We start from the raw sequence: 27,261 nt of genomic DNA, 5'->3' as shown, positions 1-27,261 counted from the left end.
CGGTCGCAACCAAAGAGGATTGGCAACTTGAGTTGACATAATATGCAGAACTTGCAGATTTAACATATAGAATAAGAGAGCAAGAAGAACACGCATTTAAAGAAGAGCGGAAAACATTTATTGAATATATGGGAAATATACAGCTGAAAACGCTGGCAACAGAGTAGATAAATATTTTTTGATGGATGTAAAAGTGGAACACTGATTTGAATGGTTATAGTAAAATATGCAGGGAAAATATGTAAAATGAACCATGGAAAGAGAAGGGAAGTCACTGGATATTTTTTGCAGTTTGTAAGATGTTTATTTGAAATTGTAAAACAGAAAGTTGATAAAAAGTTAATAAATTATTTTTTAAATCCTTCCAAAACAGGGAAGCGGAGTCATGTATTCAGCGCAGTTTTATTTTTTATGGGGGGGGGGGAGAAAACGAAAAGAAAGCTTCCCACGTGCTGACCCCGGAAGCGATTCCTTGCCTTGCCCCCGGTTCCCTTTGCTGCCTTCAGCTGCAACTCAATTCTGGGCGCGGGAAGGAGTCGGCGGGCGCCTCTCTCACTCCGGCTGCCATGGCGTCCGGATCGGCGTCGGGGTGCCGCGGCGTCGGGGTGCTTTGGGCGGGCCTGATCTCCGCCTGGGCGCTGGCCGGGAGCAGCTCCCAGCAGCCCGGTGAGTCTCCCGCCTGCCCGCCCGCTCAACTTCCTCCTCCGGATCGCAGGCAGGAGAGTTTCTCCAGGCTGGTCTTCCTCCTCATCGGTAGACCTATGCCTTGCTTGCCCCCCGGGGGAAGTATCATGAAACGCATTTCAGCCTTGCAGCGAATGAGTATTATTAATATTGTTATCGATGGTGCATCTGATATATGAAACTGATTTCAGCCTTGCAAGGCAATTATTCGCATTATCTTTATTATTGCTGATGCATGAAACGGATTTCAACCTTGCATAGAAATTATTCTTATTGAAGATGCGTGAAACAGATTTCAACCTTGCACAGAAATTATTCTTATTGAAGATGCATGAAACAGATTTCAACCTTGCATAGAAATTATTCTTATTGAACCTTCAGCAATGAGGGCTGCTCAGACATGGCTTCATTAGGGTCGCTGAGGTTAATGAGCCTGGTCAGGTGCATTGGGTGTCCCTATCTTCAGGTGTACTTGTGCAGCGCAGGTGTGAGCACACGGACACTGATACATCAAACTTATTTCAGACTTAGATACCCATCATCTTCCCCTTCCCTGTTTCCAACCACTGCAAATGGGTGTACTGGAACGATTCCCCCTGGTGCCGTAACATTTAATGGTGTCCCCTGTTGGTGGATGCTAATATAATTCAGGCATATTTTTTTCTGCAGAGACATCATTTCATAGAATCGTAACGTTGGAAGGGGCCCAGTGGGTCATCTAGTCCAACCCGCCGTAAAGGCAGAAATGTAGGAATCGTAACCACCATTTTTGTGTGTGTTGACTCTCTCTCCCTGTTGATTTACACCCTCCTCTCAGCAGACAACAGTGTGGTGCGGCTGTCTGGTGGGGTGTTCCAAATCGGGGCGGGTTTCTTGGACGGTAAAAAAGGAGACGGAGCCTTCAGGAAAGTCAAACCGTTCCTGATGGACAAATATCCAGTCACCAACAAAGACTTCCGGTAAGGCATAAATCCCACGCTTGCTTGAGGCTGGCTGTGCTTCTGGGTCCGTGGGGATGTGGTGTTGCAAAATTGCAATGATTTCTGTCTCAACAGGACATATGAATAGGACTTCAGAGTGTTCTACATGTTCTGCATACAGTTTATTTTTTATTTCATTTATAAGAGTATTTCTAAGCTGCCAGCTCGTTCCCTATGCCTGTTCTACACTGGCTGGCAGCAACAGGGTGATATTTCCAGCTCTGCTGAAGACATCAGGGATTTGAACCTGAGACCGTCTGCATGCAAAGCACATCCTCTGCTGCTGAGCTACAAAGCAGATATCGAGATAATTCAAATATTGGCTATACAGTGGTACCTCGGGTTAAGTCGTTCCGGAGGTCCGTTCTTAACCTGAAACTGTCCTTAACTTGAAGCACCACTTTAGCTAATAGGGCCTTCAGCTGCCGCCGCGCCGCTGGAGCACGATTTCTGTTCTCATCCTGAAGCAAAGTTCTTAACCTGAAGCACTATTTCTGGGTTAGCGGAGTCTGTAACCTGAAGCGTCTGTAACCTGAGGTACCACTGTATATGATGCTCTATATAGTTTAACTGTCAGGTAGAACTGTCTAGTGGAAAGTGTTCAGATTAGGACCAGTGTAACTGATGGCAAAAGAATTATGGTGCTTTCCTCTACATTTATAAAACTATGCATGAGGTTGAGAAAGCGGACACAGAAAAGCTTTTCTCCCTCTTTCTTGTAACAATAGAACTCATGGGCATGCAGTGAAAGTGAATGTGAGAAGATTCAGGACGAATAAAAGAAAGTCCTTCATGCAGTGTATAGTTAAACTGTGGAACTCACTCCCACTGGAGGCATTGATGCCCACCAACTTGGATGGCTTTTAAAGAGGATTAGATGAATTCATGGAGGAAGAGAGGGCTACCAGTGGCTACTAGCTGTGATGGCCATAGTCTGTCTCCGTGGTTGGAGGCAGTAATGCTTCTGAATGCCAGTTGCTGGAAGCCGCAGGAGGGGAGAGGGCTCCTGGGCTCAGCTCCTGCTTGCGGGTTTCCCATTAAGGGCATCTGGTTGGCCAGTGTGAGACCAGGTTGCTGGCCTAGATGGGCCACTGACCTGATCCAGCAGGTTCTTTTTATGATCCTGCTATCTCAGATCTCCCATCCATTAGCCTCCCAGGATGCTTATGGTTGGGGGGAAAATAGGTAGAAAAAGAAAATGGGTCAAGAGAGGTGTTCAGGTGTGCTGGATGAGAAAAGTTGGACAGTCAATCAAAGCCAGCTGATGGGAGTTGTTGTCCAAAGCAGCTGGAGGGCACCAGGTTGGGGGAGGCTGATCTAGGGATTTGTGTCTTAAGTTCCTGGTTTGAAAACCAACAGGGAGTTTGTGAGAGACCAGAAATACAAAACAGAAGCTGAGCAATACGGGTGGAGCTTTGTCTTTGAGGATTTCGTCCCCGAAGAGCTGAAGAAGAAAGTGACACAGAAGCTGGAGGTAGGGGACAGCCCTAAAGACGAACGGGGTCCCTGGTGGGGCCTTAGGTCGTGGGGGTAAATGTCCATCACAGGCCTGTTCCTGCAAACAATATGCTTCCTCCCCCCCCGAAGATTCTGGATGTTGTCTTTCCAAAAACTGAGACTCGTCAAATCCTAAAGCTTCTGTGCCATGCTAGCTTGATGCTACCTGCCCATGGTTTGCCCTGCTCTCAAGCCATTGGCCAAGCTTCTGTGATGTCACTAGTAATACCTTTTTCCTAAAACGGGACATAGTTATTGTAAGGGGGGGGAGGTGGGCTGCATTAGCACTGGTGAGATTTTTGCTTTGAACACGCTTTTCTTCCTCCTTTTAGTCTGCCCCGTGGTGGCTTCCTATTGAGAAAGCATTTTGGAGACAGGTGAGCCTTACGTAGGGGCAGGGGAATGTTCATCCTTCTATAAGAGTGATGTCACTGAAATGGTCCATGTTGACATCCAAGGAAAGGGAGTAAAAAGTGGCCATTAGCTGGAGCCCACAGATCAGCACAGAGCCTACCCTATAAAGTGCCCCCTACCCTATAAAAAGCATTGTGCAGAATAGCAGTTTGCATGACCCGCTAAAGAAGATCATAACACGGTGACATTCAAAACAGTTACAACTAATTTCACATTTACTCAAAAATCCTGTTAAGACTATTTAGTTTAATTAACTCAACAAAACTGATGCACTTGATCCAGGGATACCAGCTTCTCTGATAGTCAGTAGTGGCCGCCATCTTGGGTCTGCGCTAGTGCTCTGTGTCATCGTTGTTTACTGATACTGTGGTCTGGTTCAAGGCCTACTCAGCGTAACCCCAATCAGCCCGCAGGTCCCGGATCTGGCATCAAGGAGAGGCTGGACTTCCCGGTGCTGCACGTGAGCTGGAACGATGCCCAGGCCTTCTGCGCGTGGAGAGGGAAGAGGCTGCCGACCGAGGAGGAGTGGGAGTTTGCTGCCAGGGGGGGCCTGGAGAGTACGTAAGCGAAGGGCCCAGGGTCGCGGTGGCGGCAGCTTCATCCGGTCAGTGTATCCAGACCAGGGGAGAGCAGGCTAAGTTTTTTGGGGGGGAACCCTCATCCAAAGAGACCAGCCTCTGAGCACAAAGCTGGCTCGGAACGGCTTCAGACAAATTGTCAGGGCACGGGGAGGAGACAAAAACGAGGTTTAGAAGAATTTCGTTATTGCTGGCAGCTGTTTTTGTGCTCTGGATTCCTATAAAGTGGGGCAGGGGCTATTTTTTCTCCCCTTTCCCCCCCCCCCTCTCTTATATACCTCCTTTTCTTTCTCTCCCCTCTCTCTGTGCCACCCCCTTTACCCCCACTTTCCGCCGATTCCATCCATGTGAAAATTAGGCCTTCTAGGACTACATAAGCAGTACAAGTGGCAGCAGATTTCTGAGGGGCTCTCTGGTTAAAGTGGGGAGTGTGGCATAAGGAGGACTCCCCCCCCCCCACGCACACACTCTAAGGCTACATGCACAACAGGAGTCAGGATCGGGGAGTCAATTTAAGTTTAGCCCAAAGGCAGCAAAAGCATTCTGACCATCTCTCCATCTCTCTCTCTCTCTCTCTCTCTCTCTCTTCAGGCATAAGGGCGGGGGGTGGGTAAGATTTCCGGCTGAGCTGCTGCTGTTCCCCTTCTGCATCATCATCAGTCGTTTTAATTTAACATTTTTAGGATAGGATTAAAATCACCCTTTCCTGCTCGCCTGGTTTGATAAGAGAAGGTGGTGTTTGTGTATGTAAACGTGTTGGAACTGATAAAACAAGCTTAAAAAATGACCTTTTCTTTTTCCCTCCCTATTTTTTGCCAGACAGATTGTATCCTTGGGGGAACAAATTCCTCACCAACCGTACGAACCTCTGGCAGGTAGGAAGACTGGAGAGCAGGGCTTTGGGAACCTTGGTTCCAGCCGTCCCCCAACCTGGTGCCCCCAGATGATGAGAGTTGTAGTTGGAAACACCTGGCGTACAGCCTACTAGTCTTCCGTTTGTGTTTTGTCGTGACTCCTATTTATTTATTACATTTATATCCTGCCTTTCCTCTAAGGAGCTCTAGGTGGCATATCTGGTTCTCTCCCCGTTTGTTCCTCACAACAGCCCTGCAAGGTAAATTAAGCTGAGAGGCAGAATGGTTGCCCAGCAAGGTTCATGGCTAAACATGGAGGGTGAGGATTTGAACCCTGGTCTATCTAAGGCCCTAGTCTGACACTCTAACCACTATGCCACAGCTGGCTGTCAAGACTGGCCCCTTCTACAGGAGACTCTGTGACTGCAATATATCCCCAGCCTCCGGGGATTCTTAGGAAAGCAGCAAAGCCACACTCAAACTTTGGAACTCCCTGCCTCTTGACATCAGGCAGACGCCTTAACTGGACTCTTTTTGGTGCCTGCTAAAAACATTTCTGTTTCGACAAGCTCACCTAGATGTTTAGAAAGCCAATGAAAATGTTAATTCTGTTTTTAGTCTATTGTTATTTCAGCTTTTCGAAAGCCTGAAATGATTGCTGTTATTTTTGCTTATCAATAACGTTACTGTCTTATCATTTTCGTAATCCCCTTTGAGGTGTTTTTTTCTATATGAAATAAAATAAAAAGCTTGTATCCCACATGCCTTTAACTCTGTGGCATGACCACACTTGGAATATGCTGTGCAGTTTTGGCAGCTACATCTCAGAAAGCCACCTGAGCATTTCCTGCCTGGTGTAAACCTCTGAGCCTTCTGTTTTTATTATCAATACAGTGGTACCTTGGGTTAAGAACTTAATTCGTTCTGGAGGTCCATTCTTAACCTGAGACTATTCTGCACCCCTTTAGCTAATGGGGCCTCCTGCTGCCGCCGCGCCGCTGGAGCACGATTTCTGTTCTCATCCTGAAGCAAAGTTCTTAACCTGGGGTACTATTTCTGGGTTAGCGGAGCCTGTAACCTGAAGCGTATGTAACCCGAGGTACCACTGTAAACAAAATAAGCCAAAGACAAGGAGCATAAAGAAAGACCATTACAGCACGTTGAAAGCAGCATACGGTTGGACATTATCATTGAACTTCTTGTTACAAACATTACGAAAAATACAAACGAACCTGGTTTATATGTATTCTTTTGCAATAAGTCAATTAATCCTAGTTACTGTAAATAATTTTTTCTTGATCCATTTGGATATGCAGACAACCCCCAATCTGTTCCAGGTCATCCCACACAATGACGGAGCACACATAAGCCCCTGTTCTGGCCACTTCCCAGTCACTGTGATGCAAGCGTGGTCACACATCAATTGGATGCGCTTAAATCAGTCATTGCCACCCCCCAATTACTAGCCGTTATAATCTGAGCTATAACACTGAAACACTATTTTCTGGTCATTTCCTGCAATAACAGGATAAACAAGCAGAAATATTTTAGGTTCCCAGGGTATATGGTATCCTAACATATCAGAGACATTAGCCTGAAAGGATTACCAGATTTCTGCAGCTTCTTAATGGACGCAATCCTGAGTGTTTTTTCAAGGCCAGTTTTCATGTTTTGCTGCCCTTAGTTACAACTGAATCGGCTTATGCCCTGGGGTGTCCTTTGGGGGCTTGTGACTCCAGCTGTGCAACGCACACACGAATATTGAGTGGGTGCTCCTTCCCTCTTTCCCCACAGGGCGATTTTCCTGCTGTCGACACAGCCGAAGACGGCTACCATGGGGTCTCCCCAGTGGCTGCGTTTCCTCCTCAGAACAACTACGGTAAGGAAAGTTTATTTTATTGCATTGATATCCCACTTTTTCTTCCAAGGAGCTGGAGGTGGTGCACATAGTTCTCCCCCTCCCATTTTATCCCTAGTTATCCCTGACTGGCCCAGTTATCTTCATGATGGCTGGGGGGGATTTGAACCCTGGTCTCCTAAATCCTAGTCTTGACACTCTAACCACTATGCCACACTGGCAACTCCTCCTTCTAGACTCCACAAAGCTTCCTGGGATTGCTCAGTCAGTGGAGCGTGAGGCTCTTAAGGTCAGGGATGCAGGTTCAAGCCCCACATTGGGCAAAAGATTCTTGCATTGCAGGGGCTGTTGGACGAAATGGCCTTCCAACTCTATGTTTTTGTGATTCCATACTCTGTTACCAGGACTTAGTTCAAATCTTCCTTTAGCCATCCCACCCACTTGAAAAGCCCTGGCCAATGAGCTACAGTAGTTTTGGTTCCTGAACATGTGCAGAGTGCATTTTCCTCCCCAGTGGGGGAGGAAAGCAAGTAGCCTAACCAACTGCTGTTGCTCTGTATCCCAGGGTTATATGACCTTTTAGGAAATACCTGGGAATGGACAGACTCAGAGTATAGTCCAGAGGGGCCTACCAGGGTCCGCCACTCGGCTCAGGGGATGCGTGTTCTGCGGGGAGCCTCTTGGATTGACACGGTGGATGGATCAGCCAATCACAAGGCTCAGCTGACGACAAGGTAGGTTGGCCCTTGGGCTCCTCATTAGCATCACCCCACCCACCTGCTCCACCCACTAATATTTAGCACTCATTTTGAAAACAACGTCTCAACTGTCCAAAACGGACTCCCGTTTTCTGAATCTGACAGTTGTAACTGAGGTTTCACAATTTAAATCTCTGAAATTTTGGTTTTGTGGGAATGGCTTTTAAAAAACACACACAGGCGATATTTCTCACACTCACTTGACAGTACAGTGGTACCTCAGGTTAAGTACTTAATTTGTTCCAGAGGTCCGTTCTTAACCTGAAACTGTTCTTAACCTGAGGCACCACTTTAGCTAATGGGGCCTCCCGCTGCCGCTGCGCCGCCGGAGCACGATTTCTGTTCTCATCCTGACGCAAAGCTCTTAACCCGAGGTAATATTTCTGGGTCAGCAGAGTCTGTAACCTGAAGCGTATGTAACCTGAAGCATATGTAACCCGAGGTACCACTGCAGTCCATATTGCAGTCAGCGGGGCTTACTTCTGAGTAAAATAGCACTGATTCTAACAGGGATGAAGCACTTTGGGGTTGCAACACTGGAGCGCTGCTGCCAGTCAGTGTAGACCGTACTGAGCTAGATACATCTGATGGTTTGATTCTGTTGACGGCAGCGTCTTACATTCCTATGAATTTGTCCGATCCTCTTGTAGAGCCCTTGATTTAGGTTCATGAAGAAGAGAGACCTTCAGAGGAAGGGCTGTGAGCTCAGGGCAGGTCACCTGCCTAGCATACAGAAGGTCCCAGCAGCCTCTCTAAGTAGTGCTGAGAAAAGACTCCCTGCTGCCAGTCAGTGCCAACAATACTGAGGTGGGCTGGTGGGCTGACTCCGTATGAAGCAGCTTCTTGGGAACTAACCTTTCCCCCTTTCGCTCCTTAGGATGGGGAACACTCCAGACTCGGCCTCGGACAACCTGAGCTTCCGGTGTGCTGCCAGCCTTGCCAAGCAGCCGCCCCCAGCAACTGGGAGCGAAAAAGCAGAGCTCTGAAGGGGCTTCCTCCCAAAAGGAAGGAACAGACCTTTTCTCCAGTGGAGAGACCGGATCCCCGCTTTGGTTCTGGGGAGGAGCCTCTTGTAAAAGGAGGTTTAGGAAGGGCTGAATTGGTGATGCTGCAAGTTTGAGGCAAAGGTGTCTTCCCCAACCTGGTATCTTTCATATGCGGTCAGACCCTCAGGGTCAACCTCCTGCAATGCAGGAATTACAGCTCTATATCAGAATCATAGAGTTGGAAAGGACTCTGAGGGTCATCTAGTCCAACCCCCTGCAATGTAGGAATATGCAGTTGTCCCATATGGGGATCGAACCTTGCTGTAACCAACGGAAGGCCACCCAACCTTTCTATAAAAACCTCCCACCAAGGAGAGTCCACCACCTTCCAAGGGAGCCTGTTCCTCTGTCCAACTGTTCTTCCTGTCAGAAGTTTCTTTGTAATGTTTAGTTGGAATCTCCTTCCCTGCCACTTGAATCCATTGTTTCAGGTCTGACCCTCTGGAGCAGCAGGAAATAAGCTTGCTCCATCCATCTTCCATGTGGCAGCCCTTCAGAAATTGGAAGAGGGGTCTTGTTTCACCTCTCCAGGCTTAACAGGCCCAGCACCCTCAGCTGCTCCCCGTAAAAGGCTTGGCTTCCAGACCCTTCATCATCTGAGTCACCCTTCCCTGCAGATGTTCCAGAGAGGTTGATGGGAGTTCGAGTCCAGCCACATCCAGAGGGTACCAGCTTGTGGGATGCTGAGCTGCAGAGCACTGCAGAATAAACGGATTATAACTTGGAAGCGCACAGAGGCGCCTGTTTTATCATAGGATTCTAGAGGTGGAAGGAGACCAAATGGTCCTCTAGTCAAACCCCCTGCTATATGAAGAATCCTGTAGACGTCGCTAAGCAAGTGATTCGAGGAAGCAAGATGTCGCTGTGCAATGAACAAAACTCCACATCCAATAAATAAAGCACATTTATTCATTCTTAAATCAATCCCTCCCCTAGAAAACCAATCCATTCCCTTCCGTGTGTGCAGATGTAATAAATAGTCATAATAAATATTTCACACCCCTGAGCTGGGCTGATGCTATATATAGCAGGAAGTGCGGGGGACATCCCTAGCCTTCCAGATGTTGCTGAACTACAACTCCCATCAGCCCTGACCATTGGTTGTGCTTGCTAGGGCTGATGGGAGTTGTGGTTCATCAGTACCTTTTCTAAGGCTTGCTGGACACTCACTTTGCCACTGGGCATCACAATACAGACATGAAGCAGCAGTTGAGTTCCAGAGTCCATGGCAGGCCAACCAGAGGATGCAAATGCCTCCCTCCTGGTCCAGCATCCTTGTTTCCAACGCTGGCTGCACAGACGCCTTCAGGAACACGAGAAGCCAAACTTGAAAGCAAGAGGCAACCCCCACTCCCCCTGCCCAATCCCATTGTTTGTGCCCTATGATCTGGTATTCTGAGGTATACAGCCTCTGACACTGGAGGTTCCATGTTTATCTCTCGCCACTCACAGCTCCTGGAAAACCCCATGCATTTGTCTAGTCTTAAAAGATTTCCTGGGGCAGCAAACTCAATATTTCTAAGAGGTTTAAGGGCTTTGGGGCTCCTTTCCATAAAGCAGCTTCTCTGCCTCCTCATTTAAGCAGCCATACACTGGGGGGAAAAGAAGCTTGCTTCACCTGTTGAGTTTCTTCAGAGGCCCTGTTGAATGTCTTCCTGCCATGCACCCCTTTTTACGTTGCATGGAGATGACCTTCAATGGCTGGAGTTTACCGCTTCAAAATTGTTAACAATCAGAATTGTGAGCTGGAAGGGGCCTCAAGGGTTATAGAGTCCAAGCCCCTGCAATGCAGGAATATTCAATGCCTGCATTTAATTTCTGAGCATATATCGCCTTGCATATTTTTGTCTGCCACTCTTAGGATGGGGCTGGTTAGAGATTTAAACAATGTCCCACCCTACCCCACCCCACCCAGTCCAGGAAGGAAAACTAGACAAAATTCTGAAAGTTTCTAGAGCACTACTATACTGTTATAATTTTGGTGTGTCTCAGACTGTGTAATTAAGGAAAGTATATATAATGAGAGCATCTGGTATAGTGGTTAGATTGCCAAACTAAGACTTTGGGTTCAAATCTCCACCCCAGCTCAGCCATAAAGTTCTCTGGAGATTGCTCACCCTAGCCTACCTCACAGGGTCGCAGGGAAGATAAAAATGGTGAGCAGGAAGTGTAGCTGAGCTCCATGGAGAAAAGGCAATATGAGTTGTTGTTTTTTTAAAGTAAATAATAAAGTTTTGCTTTAGCTGTTAACATGCTAGGAGGCTTCTCCCGACCACTGAGTGTGCTGGAACTCAGAACAACTCTTCCTCGGCTGCCAAGCGGAACAGAACGGCCTTGGGAGTGTTTTCAAAGAGAGCGGCCCGGTTCTGGGCTTCACCCTTCTTCACCCAGTGCCCGTAGACCCGGAAGGCACAAGCGTCGATCAGTTTGCGGACAGGCTTCAGGCTGTAGGGGTCCCGCTGCAGCACGTCCCTGGTGATGGGCTTGACGTTGCGATAGTTGAGGTAGATGCGGACCGATGCCAGAACAGTCAAGCAGATGACCTGGAGAGGGAGACGGAACACGTTTAGAAACTCAGTGACGAGGGCTGTAGGCTGATAAAATGAAAGGACAGCACATAGTTAAACGGTGGAACTCACTTCTGCAGGAGGCAGTGAGTGCCACCAAATTGGATGGCTTTAAAAGAGGATTCGAGATGTGGGTGGCGCTGTGGGTTAAACTACAGAATCAGAAGGTCGGCGGTTCGAATCTCCGCAATGGGGTGAGCTCCCATTGCTCGGTCCCTGCTCCTGCCAACCTAGCAGTTCGAAAGCATGTCAAAGTGCAAGTAGATAAATAGGTACCACTCCGGCGGGAAGGTAAACGGTGTTTCCGTGCACTGCTCTGGTTCGCCAGAAGCAGCTTAGTCATGCTGGCCACATGACCCAGAAGCTGTACGCCGGCTCCCTCGGCCAATAAAGCGATATGAGCACCGCAACTCCAGAGTTGGTTACGACTTGACCTAATGGTCAGGGGTCCCTTTACCTTTACCTAAGAGGATTAGACAAATTCATGGCGGAGGAGAGAGCTATTGATGACTAATAGCCATGGTGGCTCTGCTCTGCCTCCACGGGTCGGAGGCAGCAATGCTTCTGAATACCAGTTTCTGGAAGGAGGGCTGTGTGCTCTTGTGCTTGGATCCTGCTTGTTGGTTTCCCAGAAGCGGCACCAGGATTGGCCACTGTGAGAGCAGGATGCTGGACTAGCTGGGCTGTTGGCCTCATCCAGCAGTCCCTTATGTTTAGGGAGCATTTCATTGACTCATCACCTGTCTTGACTGAGGAATCTATATCAATTTAACTGCTTTGAAATGATCTTCAGCATCAATAATTGACTTTTGGGAGGGGGAAACCTGTTTAGGTCAGGCCCAGCTTCTACACAGGACATCTGTACTACTAGGTTTAGACCAGTCTTCCCCAAGCTGCAGTCACCAGCTGTTTTGGACTCTCAACTCCCATCAGCCTCAGCCAGCACGGATTTATGATGCCTGGGGAAATGAGAGTTAAGTGATAAAAAGAACAAGGAGGAGCTTCCAGTGCACAGCAGGCCATGTCAGAAAATTTTAGGGTTGGAAAGGATCTCAAGGGTCATTCAACCCCCAGCAATGCAATAATCGCAGCTAAAGAAGGGGGAAAGGACTGCAATTCTACGGTGAAAGGCAACATCTGGGAGTCAGACACTGGGCCAGGTGAGCCCCCCAGCAGAACCTGGCTAACTCACTTACCCTGAATTTCCGGAAGGGGCTGAAGTGTCGGACCTCCTCCACGACGTACTGCTGGAAGAAGGGGTGGGCGAGGGCGTCTTCCACAGTGTAGCGGTGTTGCGGCTTCACCACCAAGAAGTGGGTGATCTGTAGGCAGAGGAAGAAGAGCTGGGGTTGGGCCGCAGGAAGGCTTCAGGGGCTGCTAAAGCACGAACTGGGGCCCAGACAATTTTCCATTGCCCTGTACCAGTCAGAGCTCACCAGCCGCAGATCATGGCCTGGCACATACCTAGCAATCAAACTCTTCTCTCTTCTTTTTCTTGCCTGATTATAAATTGTTCAGGCCTTGAATGAGGGGTCACCCATGGGTTTTAGAGACAGTGGACCCTTTCAGACTCTCTGTTTTCAAGGGGGATTCAATTGCACCCCAGAAAATTCAGGTGGTGTAGTTAAAGGTCTGGCATTATGAGTGTGGAAGGAAAAAAACAACTCAATTCAGTTTCTGCACCCTGTTTGTAATTGTTCTGACCTCTGTCCTTTGAGTTGCCTTTTCTTCCTTAGGGTCAGGAGACCTGGCAAGTGAACTTAGGAAGCTGCCTATACTGAAAATAAAGGAAGATTCTAGTCCTCTTGATTCTAAACAAAGGGCCAATTTAAACAGGAAGCTGCTTATACAGAGTCAGGCCATCTAGCAGTGCCAGATGTAGGGTGGTGTGGGCAGTTCCCCCACGTGGGGGTACCAAGCCAAGGGGGCTAATAATATAAGTACCTACCCCCAAGTACAAAAAGGAATTATTGTGAAAATAAGAAATATATGGGTAAGGGGCCCACCAAATATTTTCCTTGCTCAGGACGCCATATTACCAAAGTCTGTCCCTGCATCTAGCTCAGTATTGTCTACACTGACTGGCAGTGGCTCTTTGGGTTTCAGAAGGGGGACGTTCCCCACCCTATGTGGAGATGAACCTAAAACTTGCTGCATGAACCGAATATGCTCCACCACCGAGCTACAGCCCCTTCTGCTTAAACAACAAAATATTATACTTTAAATCTGTTGTTCACAGAAACTTAGGAAGCTGCCTTACATGTAGTCAGGCCATTGGGTCCACCTGGCTCACTATCGTCTACACCAGGCTTCCTCAACCTCGGCCCTCCAGATGTTTTGAGACTACAATTCCCATCATCCCTGACCACTGGTCCAGCTAGCTAGGGATGATGGGAGTTGTAGGCCAAAAACATCTGGAGGGCTGAGGTTGAGGAGGCCTGGTCTACACTGAATGGCTGCAGCTGTCCAGGGTTTCAGGTAGAGGGGCCCTACCTGGAGATAGTGTGGCTTGAAGCTGGGGCCGTGTGCATGCCAAGCAGATGCTCTGCCATGGAGCTATGGCCCTTCTGCCCTCCCTCTTGATACACCACCCACCAGGTCCTTGACGGTGTCTGACTGATCGTCCCACTCTGGGGAGCCGAACTTGTAGTCCCCGTTCATGATCATCCTCAGCATCAGCATCTGCTTCCGGTGCCAGAATGGAGGGGATCCTGCCAGCAAGGTGTACATGATGACCCCGGTGCTCCACCTGAAACAAGCAATCCCATCCCCATAATTAAATGCATCTGCGCCTGAGTCGTGCATAATGTAAAGCAGACGCAACGCGCACCGAGAGTCATGCAGAACGAAGGATGGATGAAGACAGAAGTGTTGGGTAATTCCAATAGTGTGCCGGTGGGTGGATAACAAGGAGGGAGCCAGTCTGGCCTCTTTGGGGAGGGAATGCTGCAATCTGGGAGCAGCCGTGGGGAAGGCTCTCTCATGGGTCACCACCAGCTGTGCTTCTGATGCTGATGGGATTAAGAGAAAGTGCTTCCCTGAGTACCTGAGCACCCAGGTAGGTTCCTCGAGGGGTATGTGATATATTTTAGGTAAGTCTGCTCCCCCACCCCATGATGATATATTGGTTCTGCTTACATGTCAACTTCCTTCCCATAACCTGGATGGTCTGGATCCATGGAACATTCTAGTATTTCGGGAGCCAAGTAGCCAGGAGTTCCACAGATCTCTGCAAAGAACAGGAATAAAAAGCTAAATACTTGTTAAAAGTACCGCTAATATCAGTTAGTATTAGGTATTATTAAAATCCTGCTATACCCATTGGCTCAAAGCAAGTTAAGAACCTAAGAAAAGACCTAACTAGTCCAGCATCCTATTCTCACAGTGGCCAACCAGATGCATGTGGGAAACATGCCAGTTTCAGGATTTTTTGTCTAGACAGATGCTGCAGGACTGTATGATTCTGGGCTTGTAAAATGGGGAAGGGCTTTGACTCATGGTTTGCATGGTGAGGTTTTCCAGGCTCAGTCTACAGCACCTCTAGGTGAGTGTTCGGAAAAGACCCCTGTCTGAAACCCTGGCTGGCCAGTGTGCACAGTACTAAACTAGATGGACTCCGTATAGAGCAGGGATGGGGAACTTCCGGCCCTGGAGCAAAATGCATCCCTTAAAACTAAGGCTGTAGGAAGGAATTGATTTCTGCTCTGTCTACACAGCATGCAACACTGTTTCCCTTCCACTGCAATTCGTCTTCTGGCAAAAGCTACATTATTCATCTCTTAGCAATGGCAAAATTTTACCTAATTCCACGCCATTCATTTCAGGGCAAAGGAACACAGTGCAAATTAGCAGGAAAGTCATCAACAATACATGGTTTGCGGGCAACAGCAACGGGGAACACCAATAATGTTTGTTGGATTTGTTTCCGTTCTGGACACAAGATGAATAAAACAAACCTGCAGCAATTTCCCTCAGAGTTCTCTGGCCTCCCTTAGGAGCTGTGCCATAACGATGAACTTTTCTCTTTCCAAGCTGTGACACTTTAGGACTTACAGTTTCTATTCTTTGTTTTCTTTCTGTCATGTTTGCACTTTCTTTTTGTTAACAAATCAAATAAGATTAATAATATTATAAAACCTTTTGCTTGCGCAGGTACAATGGTGAATGTGTGTGTGTGTGTTTAAGGTTCCATATTGTACCAAGGTAAGAGTCCCACTAGTTGTTCCACCCACTTTTTGCCTCTGGCCCCACCCACTCCAGCCAGTGGCCCCCCCCCCTGGGTGGTTTTCCTGTAAGGGAATGTGCCCTTGGGTTGAAAAAGATTCCTATCCCTGATATGGAGCAGCTTCCTAAGTTCCTACTTTTTTTTTTAAGGGGCAGGGGTTAGAATGCAGCCTCCATCTTCACCACCCCACATTTTCTTATCTTTGCCATAAGCCTGCCATGCCACCTTTGAGCTTTTCGTCTCTGTGCAGCTGACAGGAGAAGCCAAAGTCGGTCAGTTTGATGTTCATGTCGTCGTCCAGAAGGATATTCTCTGGCTTGAGATCCCTGTGGACAATGTTCATGCTGTGGAGATACTGGATGACTTCCAGGAGAGCACGCATGATCTTCCTGCAGGGAGAGAGAGCAGATGCTTCTTAGCAAAAGGAAACCATCCAAAGGAGAAGATGGGCACCCCTGTTCCCTGTTGCTTTGCTGGAAGTATGTAGATGCATGGATAGATAGATCAGGGAAGCCTGTGTGATACCCTCCAGATGTTGCTGGAATCTCCCATCATCCCTGACCATTGGTCATACTGGCTGGGCCTGATGAAGTCCAGCAACATCTGGAGGGCACCACATTGCCTAACCCAGAGAGAAAGAGAAACATAAACAACTCAATATTTTAGTGTGGCAGCACCAACAATTTGGAACTCCCTTCCTATTAACATCAGGCAGGGGCCTTCAATGTACTCTTTTTATGCACCTTCTTAAAACATTGATTAGACAACCCTACCCGTTTGTTCAGAAAGCTGGCATGAGTTTTAATCTGTTTTTAGTCCATTGTTATTTTACCTTTTCAAAAGTCTTAAATTACTGTTGTTAATTCTTCTTATTGGTAATTCTATTGTTTTATCTAGTTTTGCAAATCGCTCTGAGGTTTGTTTGTTTTTTGTACAACCAAGTGGCGTATAAATTTTATGAAACAAATTAAATAACTATTATATACACACAGGCTACAAAAAGTGAGGCTGGAGGGAAATGAAATGCACCCTAAATTTATAACAAGAAACAGATAAAGTTGCTATCGTAGTATACTTCTCTTGTCTTTTTATCAGTTGTTTTGTTTATGATTGTATAATTATAACAAGAAATAGAAATACAAGGCTGTCACCACACAGCCCCATAGGAGGATTTGTAGTGCTAGATTTGCATGAAGTCGAGGTGGGAAGCAAAAAGAGAAGGCAGGTTTTAAAATGTTGGTTTTCAACAACAGGAGAGATTTGAATAAAGTAAGGATGGAGGGACATGAGATGCTCTGAGGAGATAGGGAAGTTGGGTGGGAGTTGGCAAGCAAGGGGAGCAGGGGAGCAGCCCCACCCACAGTTGTTGGTGATGACACAGAGATCCTGGCATTCCAGGGAACAACCCTTTCTAATCAAGCCTGTCCAAAGATTAATTCGCAGGACACTTGTATTCAGAGCAAATCTGTTCTCTCTCTCGGGCTCAGACCCAGGCTTCTTATTACAGCGGTTCGTGTCTCTAGAAAACCCAACTCCCAATATTTTGCCATGCTCCGGTGCGAGCAAAAACCCAGACCTGGGGTGCAGAGGCAGGGGGATAGGTTGACAACTCTAATCAAGCCTCACAACAGCCCTGTGTGGTAGGCCAGTATTATCACCCCCATTTTGTCTCTTTAGGGCGGTTGAAACAGAGAGGGCTGAAATGCCTTACCTGGTTTCCTTCTCACTTAAAGTCACCTTCTCCGTGAGGTAATCAAATAGCTCCCCTCTCTTCATTCTAAGTTGAGGGAGGGGAAAGAAAATTACATCAAAAATAAGCTAAATAAAGGGCATTAGAAGAGTTTGGATTTGATATCCCGCCTTTCACTCCCTTTTTTAACGAGTCTCAAAGCGGCTAACATTCTCCTTTCCCTTCCTCCCCCACAACAAACACTCTGTGAGGTGAGTGAGGCTGGGAGACTTCAGAGAAGTGTGACTGGCCCAAGGTCACCCAGCAGCTGCATGTGGAGGAGCGGAGACGCGAACCCGGTTCCTCCGGTGGTCGAGACTACCGCTCTTAACCACTACACCACACTGGCTCCCCACATTAGCTGATGTGGGGAAGGTTGGAAGCTTCACAACTCCTCTTTCCCCTTTTACAGATCGAACAGCACTCCTAAAACTTCCAATGTATACTTCAACTGTATACAACTCCAAATCTCAGGGTTTTGGGGTGGTTTTTTTTAAGCCTCTGGTCCTCATGGTTCAAAAGATAAGCTTGGTCAGAAATGGGGATATGGCCTAGTAAGATCTCAGCCAGGAGACGGACCAAGAAGAATTCCACAGGTCAGGATACATATTTAAAGCACTCATGGGAATCAGAATTTCTGCCAGAAGATACATTTGGATAAATTCTAATGACTGTATCATTATGAATGAATTATGGTATATGCTTTGACAGATAATAGATATGTGAAGAGAAGTAAGAAAAAGTGTGTCTGAAAATGATGTTAGGAGAATTTGCTTACCCAGAGTGCATTAAAAATGTATCAAGAATGTTTGTGCAGGAAAAACTCCGGTTAAAGCAGCCACCACACCAGCTATTACACAAATGCGGGGCGGCTAAGAATAGACCCCCAAGGATCTGTGACAGCAGCAGAGACCTTAGCAAAGGTTATTGGGAAATCTGAGCCAGCCCCACAACAGAGAGGCGGAGAGACGAACAGCTGCTCCCTTCATGCCATGGGAACGTTTATCGTTGACCATTGCGAAAAGCAGCAGGCTTGGCTTGATGAACCTTTGCTCTGATCCAGCAGGGATCTTCTTAGATTTCAAAACAGGTGACCCACTAAGATGGTGACTCGAGCCTGTATGCAGGCGAGTAGCTGCATTTTTCACTACCTGAAAAGCTCCCCAAACCATTTTCAAACATTATATCGTTTGTAAGCCCCAGCCCGGATGCCCATGGCAAAATCTCGCTCTTTCAGCATGATGCGTTAGTTAAAAAAACCCAGTACTTACAGGTCAAACACCAGGAAGAAGAACGTGTTGGATTCAAAGCTGTCCTTCAGCTGGACTGCAAAATAAAAGATGGTATTCTTAGCAATGTGGGATCACCTTTGAAGCATTCACCACCTCCACAAAATCTGGGCTTGAAAGCTGAACTGGGCTGGGAGAGCTCTGGACAGCTCTTTCTACAAACTGTTCTATACCACTCTAACGTTGATGATGTCTTTCCTTCAAGATATCCTAGGAACTGTAGTTAAAAATCAGTGCAGATATCTCTGCAAGATCAACCGGGGAAGCTGGTTTATATCACTTCTGACCCAGTGTAAATTAAACTTTTAAAACCTGGCATCACTAGATCAGGTCCATTCGTTTTGTTGTATTAGTTAAACTAAATAGCTTTATTTGGATTTTGAATAAATGTGCAATTCATTGTTTTGAATTTCATTGTGATGGCCTGAAAAGGTTTGGGAAACTCTGGTCTAGATCACTTTACTGGCTCTGGCCCAGATATGAGACTGGGAAGGTCCTTCCTGTCCTCTGCTTTCCAAGGCCATTTAACTGGAGATCGCTGAGCAACGGTGCATTGTAATTCAGCTCCACCAGGTCTGCTCTCCCTCACCTGTCACCTGGGGCCAGCCATGCCACAAGACTGGTCATGTGACCACCTGAGGTTGATGGGAGTTTGAGTCCACCATCATCCAGAAGACCACAAAGCATAATTGTCTCCCAAGGATTGAGGCCCCTAATGTCTAAAAGACCCCCCCTTTTCCCTACAGACCCTCTCAGGTGTTAAGCTCTGCAGAGGGGACCCTAAGAGGTATGGGGAGTGACAGGCTGGGATGGGGCTTTCTATGTGGTAGCCCCTAGATTGGGAAACTCCCTCCCCACAGATGTGCATCTAAGCACCTTCACTGTAGAACAGATTATAATTGTCACACACCTTATGGTGAACGGCAGGTATGAAATAATTTAAATTAAATTAAAATGGTGCATAAATAGCACATAGGGAGAGATGTGATCATATAAGGAAAGCAATAAATAAATTCCACTGTGATGCCTGTAAAATGTTGAAATGTATGTTTGTTTAAAAATCCTTCGTGGATGGCGTGACTCAGGCAGGGTGACTCAGCAAAGTCAGTCTGGGACATTTTGGCTGCCTGAGGCGAAAGACAAGTTGTTTCATGTACAGAAGCTGACTGGACTGGCAGTTAAAACTTATTTTAACACTGGCAATGGGATGGATGTCTCCGCTACACCTGAAGCTAACAGGCTAGTGATGGCAGAGGGAGACTGGGGGCAAGGGGCAAGGACAGGTCGTATGACATACAGAAGGTTTGCTGGCTGCTTAATGGTAGGCCCCATAGCTCAAGGACGTTAGCATACCCTCCAACACTTTGAAGCCAAAATCCAGGACACCATCTTCCTGTTTTCCATCACACAAACCAAGCAGCCATTTTGGTTGCCTTGACCTCATGTGATTCACGCTGTGATGCCGTCCCCCAACCCCCAATGCACTTTTTGGGGGCACAGGAATATAGGAAGCTGCCATATATCCCTTGCAGACTATTGACCTAGGTGAGTAATGTCAACACTGACTGTCTGTGGCATTCCAGGGTTTCATAAATTGAGTCTTTTCAAGCCCTACCTGGAGATGCTGTCAAGGATTGAACCCAGGATCTTCTGCATGCAGAGCAAATGCTCTGCCACTGAACTATGTCCCTTTCCCAAAGAATAAAGCATGATTCTAGTCCTCATTGTTCTGATTTGAATAAGAAGATAGAAACAGTCTTATATTCACTCAGACTATTGGTCTACCTAGATCTGCAATATCTACAATGTGTGGGACATTCTTATCCCTACCTGGAATTGACGCCAGGGATTGAAACTGGTGCCTTCTGCATGCAAAGCAGATGCAGTAATTGAGAAATTGCTGCCATTTCACACTAATGAAAAGCTACCCCTGATCTCTCTGCCTCTAGGTGGTTCTGGCCCTGGAACCAACCGATTCCTCTGCTTGGCTGATCCTCTGTGAACATGTCTAGGAAATCTTCCAAGGCAGAGGCTGTCAACCCCCTGCTGTCAAAACTCCCTGGAATCAGCCCTGGAATTACAAATGGGTCCCAGAAACGCATTAGGCACCTCTTTACAAATGCCACGAGGCAAGGAGCAGATAGCAAGAAGGGGGAAGCCTTTTCCTGGGAGTGCCTGGTCCTCCTTAAGTTATAGCCTGTGTGTTACGGTAATGCTGATTCATCAGCACATCGAAAATATGATAGCTGGGGCCGTGTGGGGATCTCTCAGGGGCTGGATTTAAAGCAGGGGGGGGTGTCAAATGAGAACACCATCTATCACAGGGAAGAAACCCGTGTCCAACGTTGCCTATGACCAAGGGAACGAGGATTTTTTTTTGTGGCACGGAAATTTTACTCTCTTGGCACTGCAAATGTCACACAAGGAATCGAGACGCTGCAGCACAGGTGTTTATAACAAGATCCCAGACCAGATTTCCCCCCCATTGTTCCTCACACCCATCAATTCATAATTTTCCAAATGCAATTTCTATTCTCATCGAAACATTTTGCACATATGTTTGATTTTACTTAAGTTGCATTGTTTTTATTTTATTTCTTATTCTTGCATGTCAATGAGGTGTGGGTCCTTTTTAAAATTGGAAAAAGGGAAGAAGCTGACATTTCAGTGAAATGGGTGGGGTGCCAGAATTTTTGCCGAATTTATGTTTGAGGAGATGGAGCAGGATTAATGTGAGGGTTCTTTCTTCCATTCCTCAAATCATCTCCCCAGGGGTCTCTGCTGTGTTGCCTACCCAGCTTGTGGGCTTCCTAAAATGGGCTGGCCACTGTGAGAACAGAACGCTGGGCCAAATGGGTCCCTCTTGGCCTGATCCAGCAGCCAGGCTCTCCTTATGTTCTTACCCAGAGCATTTGAAAGACAGCAGCACATTTCTCCTGAGAATTGGCGGGACGCAGGGTTCAGAATCATAAAGACAAAGCAAATCCACAGGCATGATCTCGAGGTCTAGGTCCTTCACTTCAGTGAAAATAACAGCCAGCAGACTCCATTTTTTGCCGCCACCCCCCAATTCATAGCTGTTGTTCCGTCAGAACTTTCTGGAACCAAAGCCTGACTTACTAACGTTTGGGTGTCCAGACACCTTCTGGAGTATGTCAATTTCTTTCAGAGTGGCGTCCCTCAACTCCTTGACTTCTTCTGGAGACAGATTCCCAGCTGTGATATCTATGATTTTCACTGCATATTCTTCTCTTGTAACTTTATGAATGCAGCGCCGGACAACGCTGCTCACTCCCCTGGAAGGGCAGAGCAGACAGGAGAGGTTTTAGGCAAGAATTAAACCCTATATCTACACCCTATCTACAAATATATAGGTACTAGGGCCAGTGTGGTGTAGTTGTTAGAGTGTCAAACTAAAATCTGAGAAACCAGGGTTCAAATCCCACTCCATCCTCAACCAAAAATCTCACTGGGTGCCCATGGGTGCCATCCACTGCCCCTCCCAACCTAGCCCACCTCACAGGGTTGTTGTGGGGACTAATTCAGGAGGGGAGGGGGAGAACTATGTGTTATGCCATCTCCTTGGAGAAAATGCAATAAAAAAATCAATCCTAATATTACTACATTTGTGTCCTACTTTTCCTTCAAGTAACTCAATGACAACCATGGGAGGTAGGCTAGGCTGAGAGACAGTGACTGGCCCCCAAGGCCATCCACTTTCAGGTGGGGATTTTGAACCATTTTGTATAATGCCATACCCTCCACAGCAGCCATGTGTCCTATAACCCCTGCCCCCAGCTGCCATTTTGTGCTATGGCACACACTCCCATGGCAGCCATTTTGCATTATGCCCCGCCGCAGGCAGCCATTTTGTGACTGGCACTTTCTCAAATTGCCAACCGGTCCAAAAAAAGGTGATTGGCAGGGTCAATAGGAGTCCCCTGCACCTGTCAAAGTGGCTGGCCATGGAGTGGGGGAACTCAGAATCGGGCCCATCAGCCAGATCAAGCCCTCCACCCCATGCTATGAAAGATAATAGTGCATCAACAGCTATAGGCCAATGGTGGCTGGATGGAACCTCCAAGTCCAATAGCAGTATACTTGAGAACTACAATTGCTAGAAATGGGACTCTTGACAAGACAGTTCCAACAAGACTTGTTTTGGGTTCTTAGTACTTGTGCTATATATATATGTTATATATATGTTATATTGTCCTGGCAAAAGCTTTCCAATTTCCACAACTGGCTGATTTGACATCCATATTCTGGTTCTGAGGGACATGCAGCGTATTAACCAGCAAGATTAGTCCCATATATTTCATTTCATTTCATTACCTCCCCAGGATTTCCTTTGGCTCATATTTCTCATAAAATTCCCCAGACGTATGGCTGTCCGGCACTTCTTCAGTCTTAGTCATCTTGGCCTGATTTCCAGCAACCTTCTAGAGGTTTACTTCAAGATGACAAAAAGCTGTAAAGAAACAAACAAGCAAAAACACCCACAGGAAATTAGCCGTCTTCTCCAATATATACCAAATCTTATTGCAGGAGAGGGGATCCAGAAGGCCTGGGAGTCAATTGCGGCCCTCTACACTTTTCTAACTGGCCCTCAGGACTCTTCCCATTCCACACACCCCCTTCACAGGCCATGCCCCTCAACAGCAGTAATCTTCATCCTCCTCAGGTGTTTTTTCCCAACTGGGATGTGCCCTTGAACTCTCATCATGGCACTTGCATTACCTGGACAGTGGACAGAGAAGGGTATGTGTGAAAAATTGCCTGCTTAAAAAGTTACAATTCACATTCCTTGCTCTGCCCGCTTTTGCCACTGACCAAGCACGCCACATGGATGTGGCCCTCAAAAAGTTGCTCAGAAGGGAAAGTGGCCCTTGGACTGAAAATAGGTTTTTATTTCAACTTTATTATCAAAGAAGAAGAATTCCTTGTGCCGATCTTGTATTATTTTGTTGTCACTGCTTGTTTTTTCCATTGTGTGTATAGTCTGTTTTTGTTGCTAGATACAATTTCCAAAAAAGGTCCCCCATTCCTGACATGGGATGTTGCCCAACATTAGTCAAATCCACAGTATCCTGAAGGTGCAGTTAGTGCAAAATACTACAGCACAATTGCTGACAGGAGTGGGGTCTTGTCAGCATTTAACACCTGTGCTCTAAGATCTGCACTGGTTGCCGATTTGTTCCCGAGCCAAGATAAAGGTATTACGATTAGTATACAAAGCCCTTTGCAGCATGCAATATTGCCTTATCCTATATACAAGCCCACTAGACTGCTTCCACCTGTGGAATTGGCACTATTACGCATGCTAGGTGATTATAGTCATTATGTTTTTGCAATAAATCAATCTTCTGGTGTGGTGGCACCCACCCTTTGGAACTCCATGCCAATTGACACCAGGCAGGCGACTTCACTGCACCCTTTTTGGCACTTGCTAAAATGTTTTAGTTTAGGCAAGTCTATCCAGACATGCAGAATGTTGGTGTATGTTTTAATTGGATTGTTTATTAAAATGTTTTCAGTAGCTTCAATAGCTGATAATTTTATTGTTGTTGTTTTTTAAACTGCTTTGAGGTTTATACCAACTTATCTTGCAGTAATAGGATTGTGTCAAATTGGCCATAGCTGTCAACGTTTCCCTTTTTTAAAGGGAAATTCCCTTATTCCGAATAGGATTCCGTGCAAGAAAAGGGAAAAATTGACAGCTATTAAATTGGCTTGTAGTTCCCCTTGAAGTCTATGGGACGAATGAAGCCAGTGAAGTCTAGTGAGAGCCATAGTAGTGCAGTGGTAGTGCCGTGTTGGACTAGGACCTGGGAGAAACCGGGTTCAAATCCCCACTTAGCCATGAAGCTCCCTGGGTGACCCTTGGGGGTCAGTTGCTGCCCCTTAGCCTAACCTTCCTCACAGGGTTGTTGTAGTGATTAATTGATGTGAGGGAGGACCATGTACACCACCTTGAGCTCCTTGAAAGAAAAAGGTGGGATATAATTGCAATAACCAAAAAACATACATCTGAAATCTCATTGGTTTCAATGGGCTCAGCCTTCTATGGGGAAGGAGGGAATCTTCATTCTGCGGGCTCACGGTCTTCCTGTTCCTCACCCTTCTCATGCCCTGATCCCCCATACAATTAGGCTTGCTTAAAAACAAACAAGCCATTAGTGACAATTGAAGCTTTTAAAAAGCCTATGGTCACAACTGAACGGCGCAGAAAGGGAGGGTTAACCTTCCCCTCATTTTGTGCTGTGACACAAAATCACACTCCCACCCGCAATTGTGGCATGAGGTATCAAAATAGCCTGCCTTTGGCTCTGACAGCCAAGTCCACCTCAGGACATAATCCTTTGAGGCACGTGCAGAGTTCAAGCCTCTCGTTCCTCTCATACCCGTACAGGCAGCTCATATGCATTTGGGTTTTAAAGCAAGCAGCTTTGAGAGCTTCAGGGTCAAAAGTCTGACCTCGGTTCCAGATGTCTCAGGGACTAATTGTTATTTCCGAGCAGCGAAGAAAAAGCCACACTCTGGACAAGCTGTGCTCTGCTTTAATTCGGAGCTGAACCCAAGTGCAGATTCAGCTCTGCTTCCAGGCATACTCAGCCCCACCCCAACAAACACATACTTATGTCTTATAAAGTAATCATTACACCTGCATAAACGTAGGATGGTCTCCAACTAAGTCCTACTCAGAGTAGGCCCACTGGAATTAATGGGCCCATGTATATCATGCCCATCATTTTCAGGGGGGCTGTCCTGAGTATAAGTCCCCCCCCCTTAAATCTCTTTGCTGAACAGGAGCAATTTCTGGACAAAGTAAATTGGTACTCACCATTACCTTCCTTTCTCTGAAACTGTTCACTTAATCTGGCCTTAGGAAATGCCTTGTGAGAAAATCCAGCAGGCAACTCCAGAAACAAATTGCCTCAATTATGTTGAGGCTACAACAAACCAGCCTTCTGCATTCTCTGTTAATTTGCTGTGGGTGCCGTTCTGCCGCTGCGGGAACACCAATGACCAAAATAAGAACGGTCATGCAACCTGGGAGCTGGTCCAGCCCTCTGGTTTGAGCATGCTGAACTGCTGGAGTGTTTATTTAGGAGTGACCCTGCTTTGAGGTGAAGGAGCAGCTCAGCAGAGGCAACAACGCTGTCTCTGAGTTGCTGGAGTGACACTGAACAGGGTGGTCAAATCCTCACCTCTCAAAGTATACTGTAGAGTTGGAAAAGGCTCAGGAAAGGGCAACTTGAATGATCATGGGGATGACGTGGGTCCCCTTGAAGTTTTTGCAGCACTGGGACTTTTTTAGTTTAGAGGAGACATGATAGAGGTGTGTAAAGTTACACATGGCATTGAGAAAGTGGGTCGAGAAAAGTTTTTCTTCGTCTCTCCTAAGACTAGAACTCAAGGGCATTTAATTAAGCTAAATACAGTGGTGCCCTGCAAGACGAATGCCTCGCAAGACGGAAAACTCGCTAGACGAAAGAGTTTTCCGTTTTGGAGGTGCTTCGCAAAATGAATTTCCTTTGGGCTTGCTTCGCAAGACGACAATGTCTTGCGAGTTCCTGCTGGTTTTTTTTCTCCCCCCCTTTTTCTAAGCCGCTAAGCCGCTTATCAGCTGATCCGATCAGCAGATAAGCCGCTAAAAGCCACTAAAAGCCGCTAATAGCGCTAATCCGTCAATGGGCTTGCTTTGCAAGACGAAAAAACTGCTAGACGAAGAGAATCACAGAACGGATTCTTTTCGTCTTGCGAGGCACCACTGTATTTCATAAATGAAAGTTAATGCAGAGCATAGCTAAACTATGGTACTTGCTCCCACAGGAGGCAGTGATGGCCCCAAACTTTAAGAGGGGATTAGACAAATCCATGGAGGATACAGCTCTCAGTGGCTACTTAGCCACGTTAGCTATGCTGTGCCTCCATTCAGAATACCAAATTGCTGGAAACCACAGCAGAGTTTGTGTGCTTGGATCCTGCTAGTGGGTTTTCTGCAGGCACCTGGTTGGCCACTGTGAGAACAAGATGCTGGACTGGATGGGCCATTGGGAAGGCTTTTCTCACGTTCCTAGAGGGTCACCCCAAGGAGGGAATCTGGCACACAAAGATAAGTTGGGCGACGCACACCGAGATGGCCAGTGATCAAATCTGGGACCCATAGGGACTCACATTCAGAATGACTTCTGAAGAAAACAAAACTGGACCCAAACCACATTCAAACCAATACACACATCTTATTGACTCGTCTAGTTTTTCTTTTTGCATATTTCAATCTTGTCTTTCTTCTGCCAGGTGGCATCCAGGTCATCATCCAGGCACATGACAAGCTACATGTAGCAGTAAAAACCCCACAAGGTGGTGCAGAGCTACATTTTGTTATTTCATGGTCCTCCACACTTCTGGGCGAGAAATGCAGAAATGTCTCCCTTCAGTCTTTACTAGCAATTATTAGGAGTGCCTAGCTTATGTAGCTTCCAAAGGGGGCAGTGGAATTACCTGGGGGTGCTAAGAGGCAAGTGTGGGGCAGGGTGTGTGTGGTGGCAATAGAGGTGTAAGCGACTATCAGACTTCAAAAAGTTAGCATCACTGGATCCAGTTCATCCATGTTATTGACTTAGAACTTAATAAAGGTGCAGTCACTGCTGTTTTGAATTTTATCATTATCTGCTTTGGCGGGTTATGCAAACAGCTATTCTAAATCATGCTTTTTATAGGGTAGGGGACACTGCACAAGGGGGCAGTGGCTTGAAAGTTTGGGAACCACAAGTCT

The 27,261-nt window shown here is 46.8% G+C and overlaps 2 protein-coding genes across 6 annotated transcripts; one reads left to right on the top strand and one right to left on the bottom strand.

Annotated features, from left to right (window-relative positions):
- Nucleotides 1–465: 465 nt before the first annotated feature.
- SUMF2 (sulfatase modifying factor 2) lies at nt 466–9,675 on the top strand. Of its 2 annotated transcripts, none has more exons than XM_083479361.1 (9): nt 466–666; nt 1,502–1,643; nt 3,024–3,138; nt 3,494–3,538; nt 3,982–4,132; nt 4,973–5,028; nt 6,802–6,886; nt 7,431–7,599; nt 8,501–9,675. In XM_083479361.1, exons 1-9 carry the CDS (start codon nt 567–569, stop codon nt 8,607–8,609), a joined length of 972 nt encoding a protein of 323 aa, XP_083335487.1. In that variant the 5' UTR covers nt 466–566; the 3' UTR covers nt 8,610–9,675. The 2 variants fall into 2 exon arrangements, with proteins under 2 accessions (XP_083335487.1, XP_083335488.1); XM_083479362.1 differs by having other exon boundaries at nt 475–666; nt 1,505–1,643.
- PHKG1 (phosphorylase kinase catalytic subunit gamma 1) lies at nt 9,556–25,664 on the bottom strand. Of its 4 annotated transcripts, XR_014519993.1 has the most exons (11): nt 25,324–25,664; nt 22,815–22,950; nt 21,600–21,775; nt 18,462–18,516; nt 17,173–17,238; nt 15,687–15,850; nt 14,375–14,465; nt 13,832–13,985; nt 12,433–12,558; nt 9,813–11,212; nt 9,556–9,759 (listed from the first exon to the last, which is right to left on the bottom strand). XR_014519993.1 is itself a non-coding variant. In XM_083479358.1 (10 exons), the coding sequence occupies exons 2-10, from the start codon at nt 22,895–22,897 to the stop codon at nt 10,961–10,963; spliced, it is 1,167 nt and encodes a 388-aa protein (XP_083335484.1). In that variant the 5' UTR covers nt 22,898–22,950; nt 25,324–25,664; the 3' UTR covers nt 9,556–10,960. The 4 variants fall into 4 exon arrangements, 3 of the variants coding, with proteins under 3 accessions (XP_083335484.1, XP_083335485.1, XP_083335486.1); XM_083479358.1 differs by having other exon boundaries at nt 9,556–11,212; XM_083479359.1 differs by lacking the exons at nt 22,815–22,950; nt 25,324–25,664 and adding an exon at nt 22,238–22,585 and having other exon boundaries at nt 9,556–11,212.
- Between the last annotated feature and the right edge of the window lie 1,597 nt (nt 25,665–27,261).

This window comes from Podarcis liolepis (genome assembly GCF_965112155.1).
Source record: "Podarcis liolepis genome assembly, chromosome: 16".
Lineage (NCBI taxonomy): Eukaryota > Metazoa > Chordata > Lepidosauria > Squamata > Lacertidae > Podarcis > Podarcis liolepis.
Note: the sequence above shows the minus strand (reverse complement) of the source record. Positions and strands in the feature narration are given on the sequence as shown.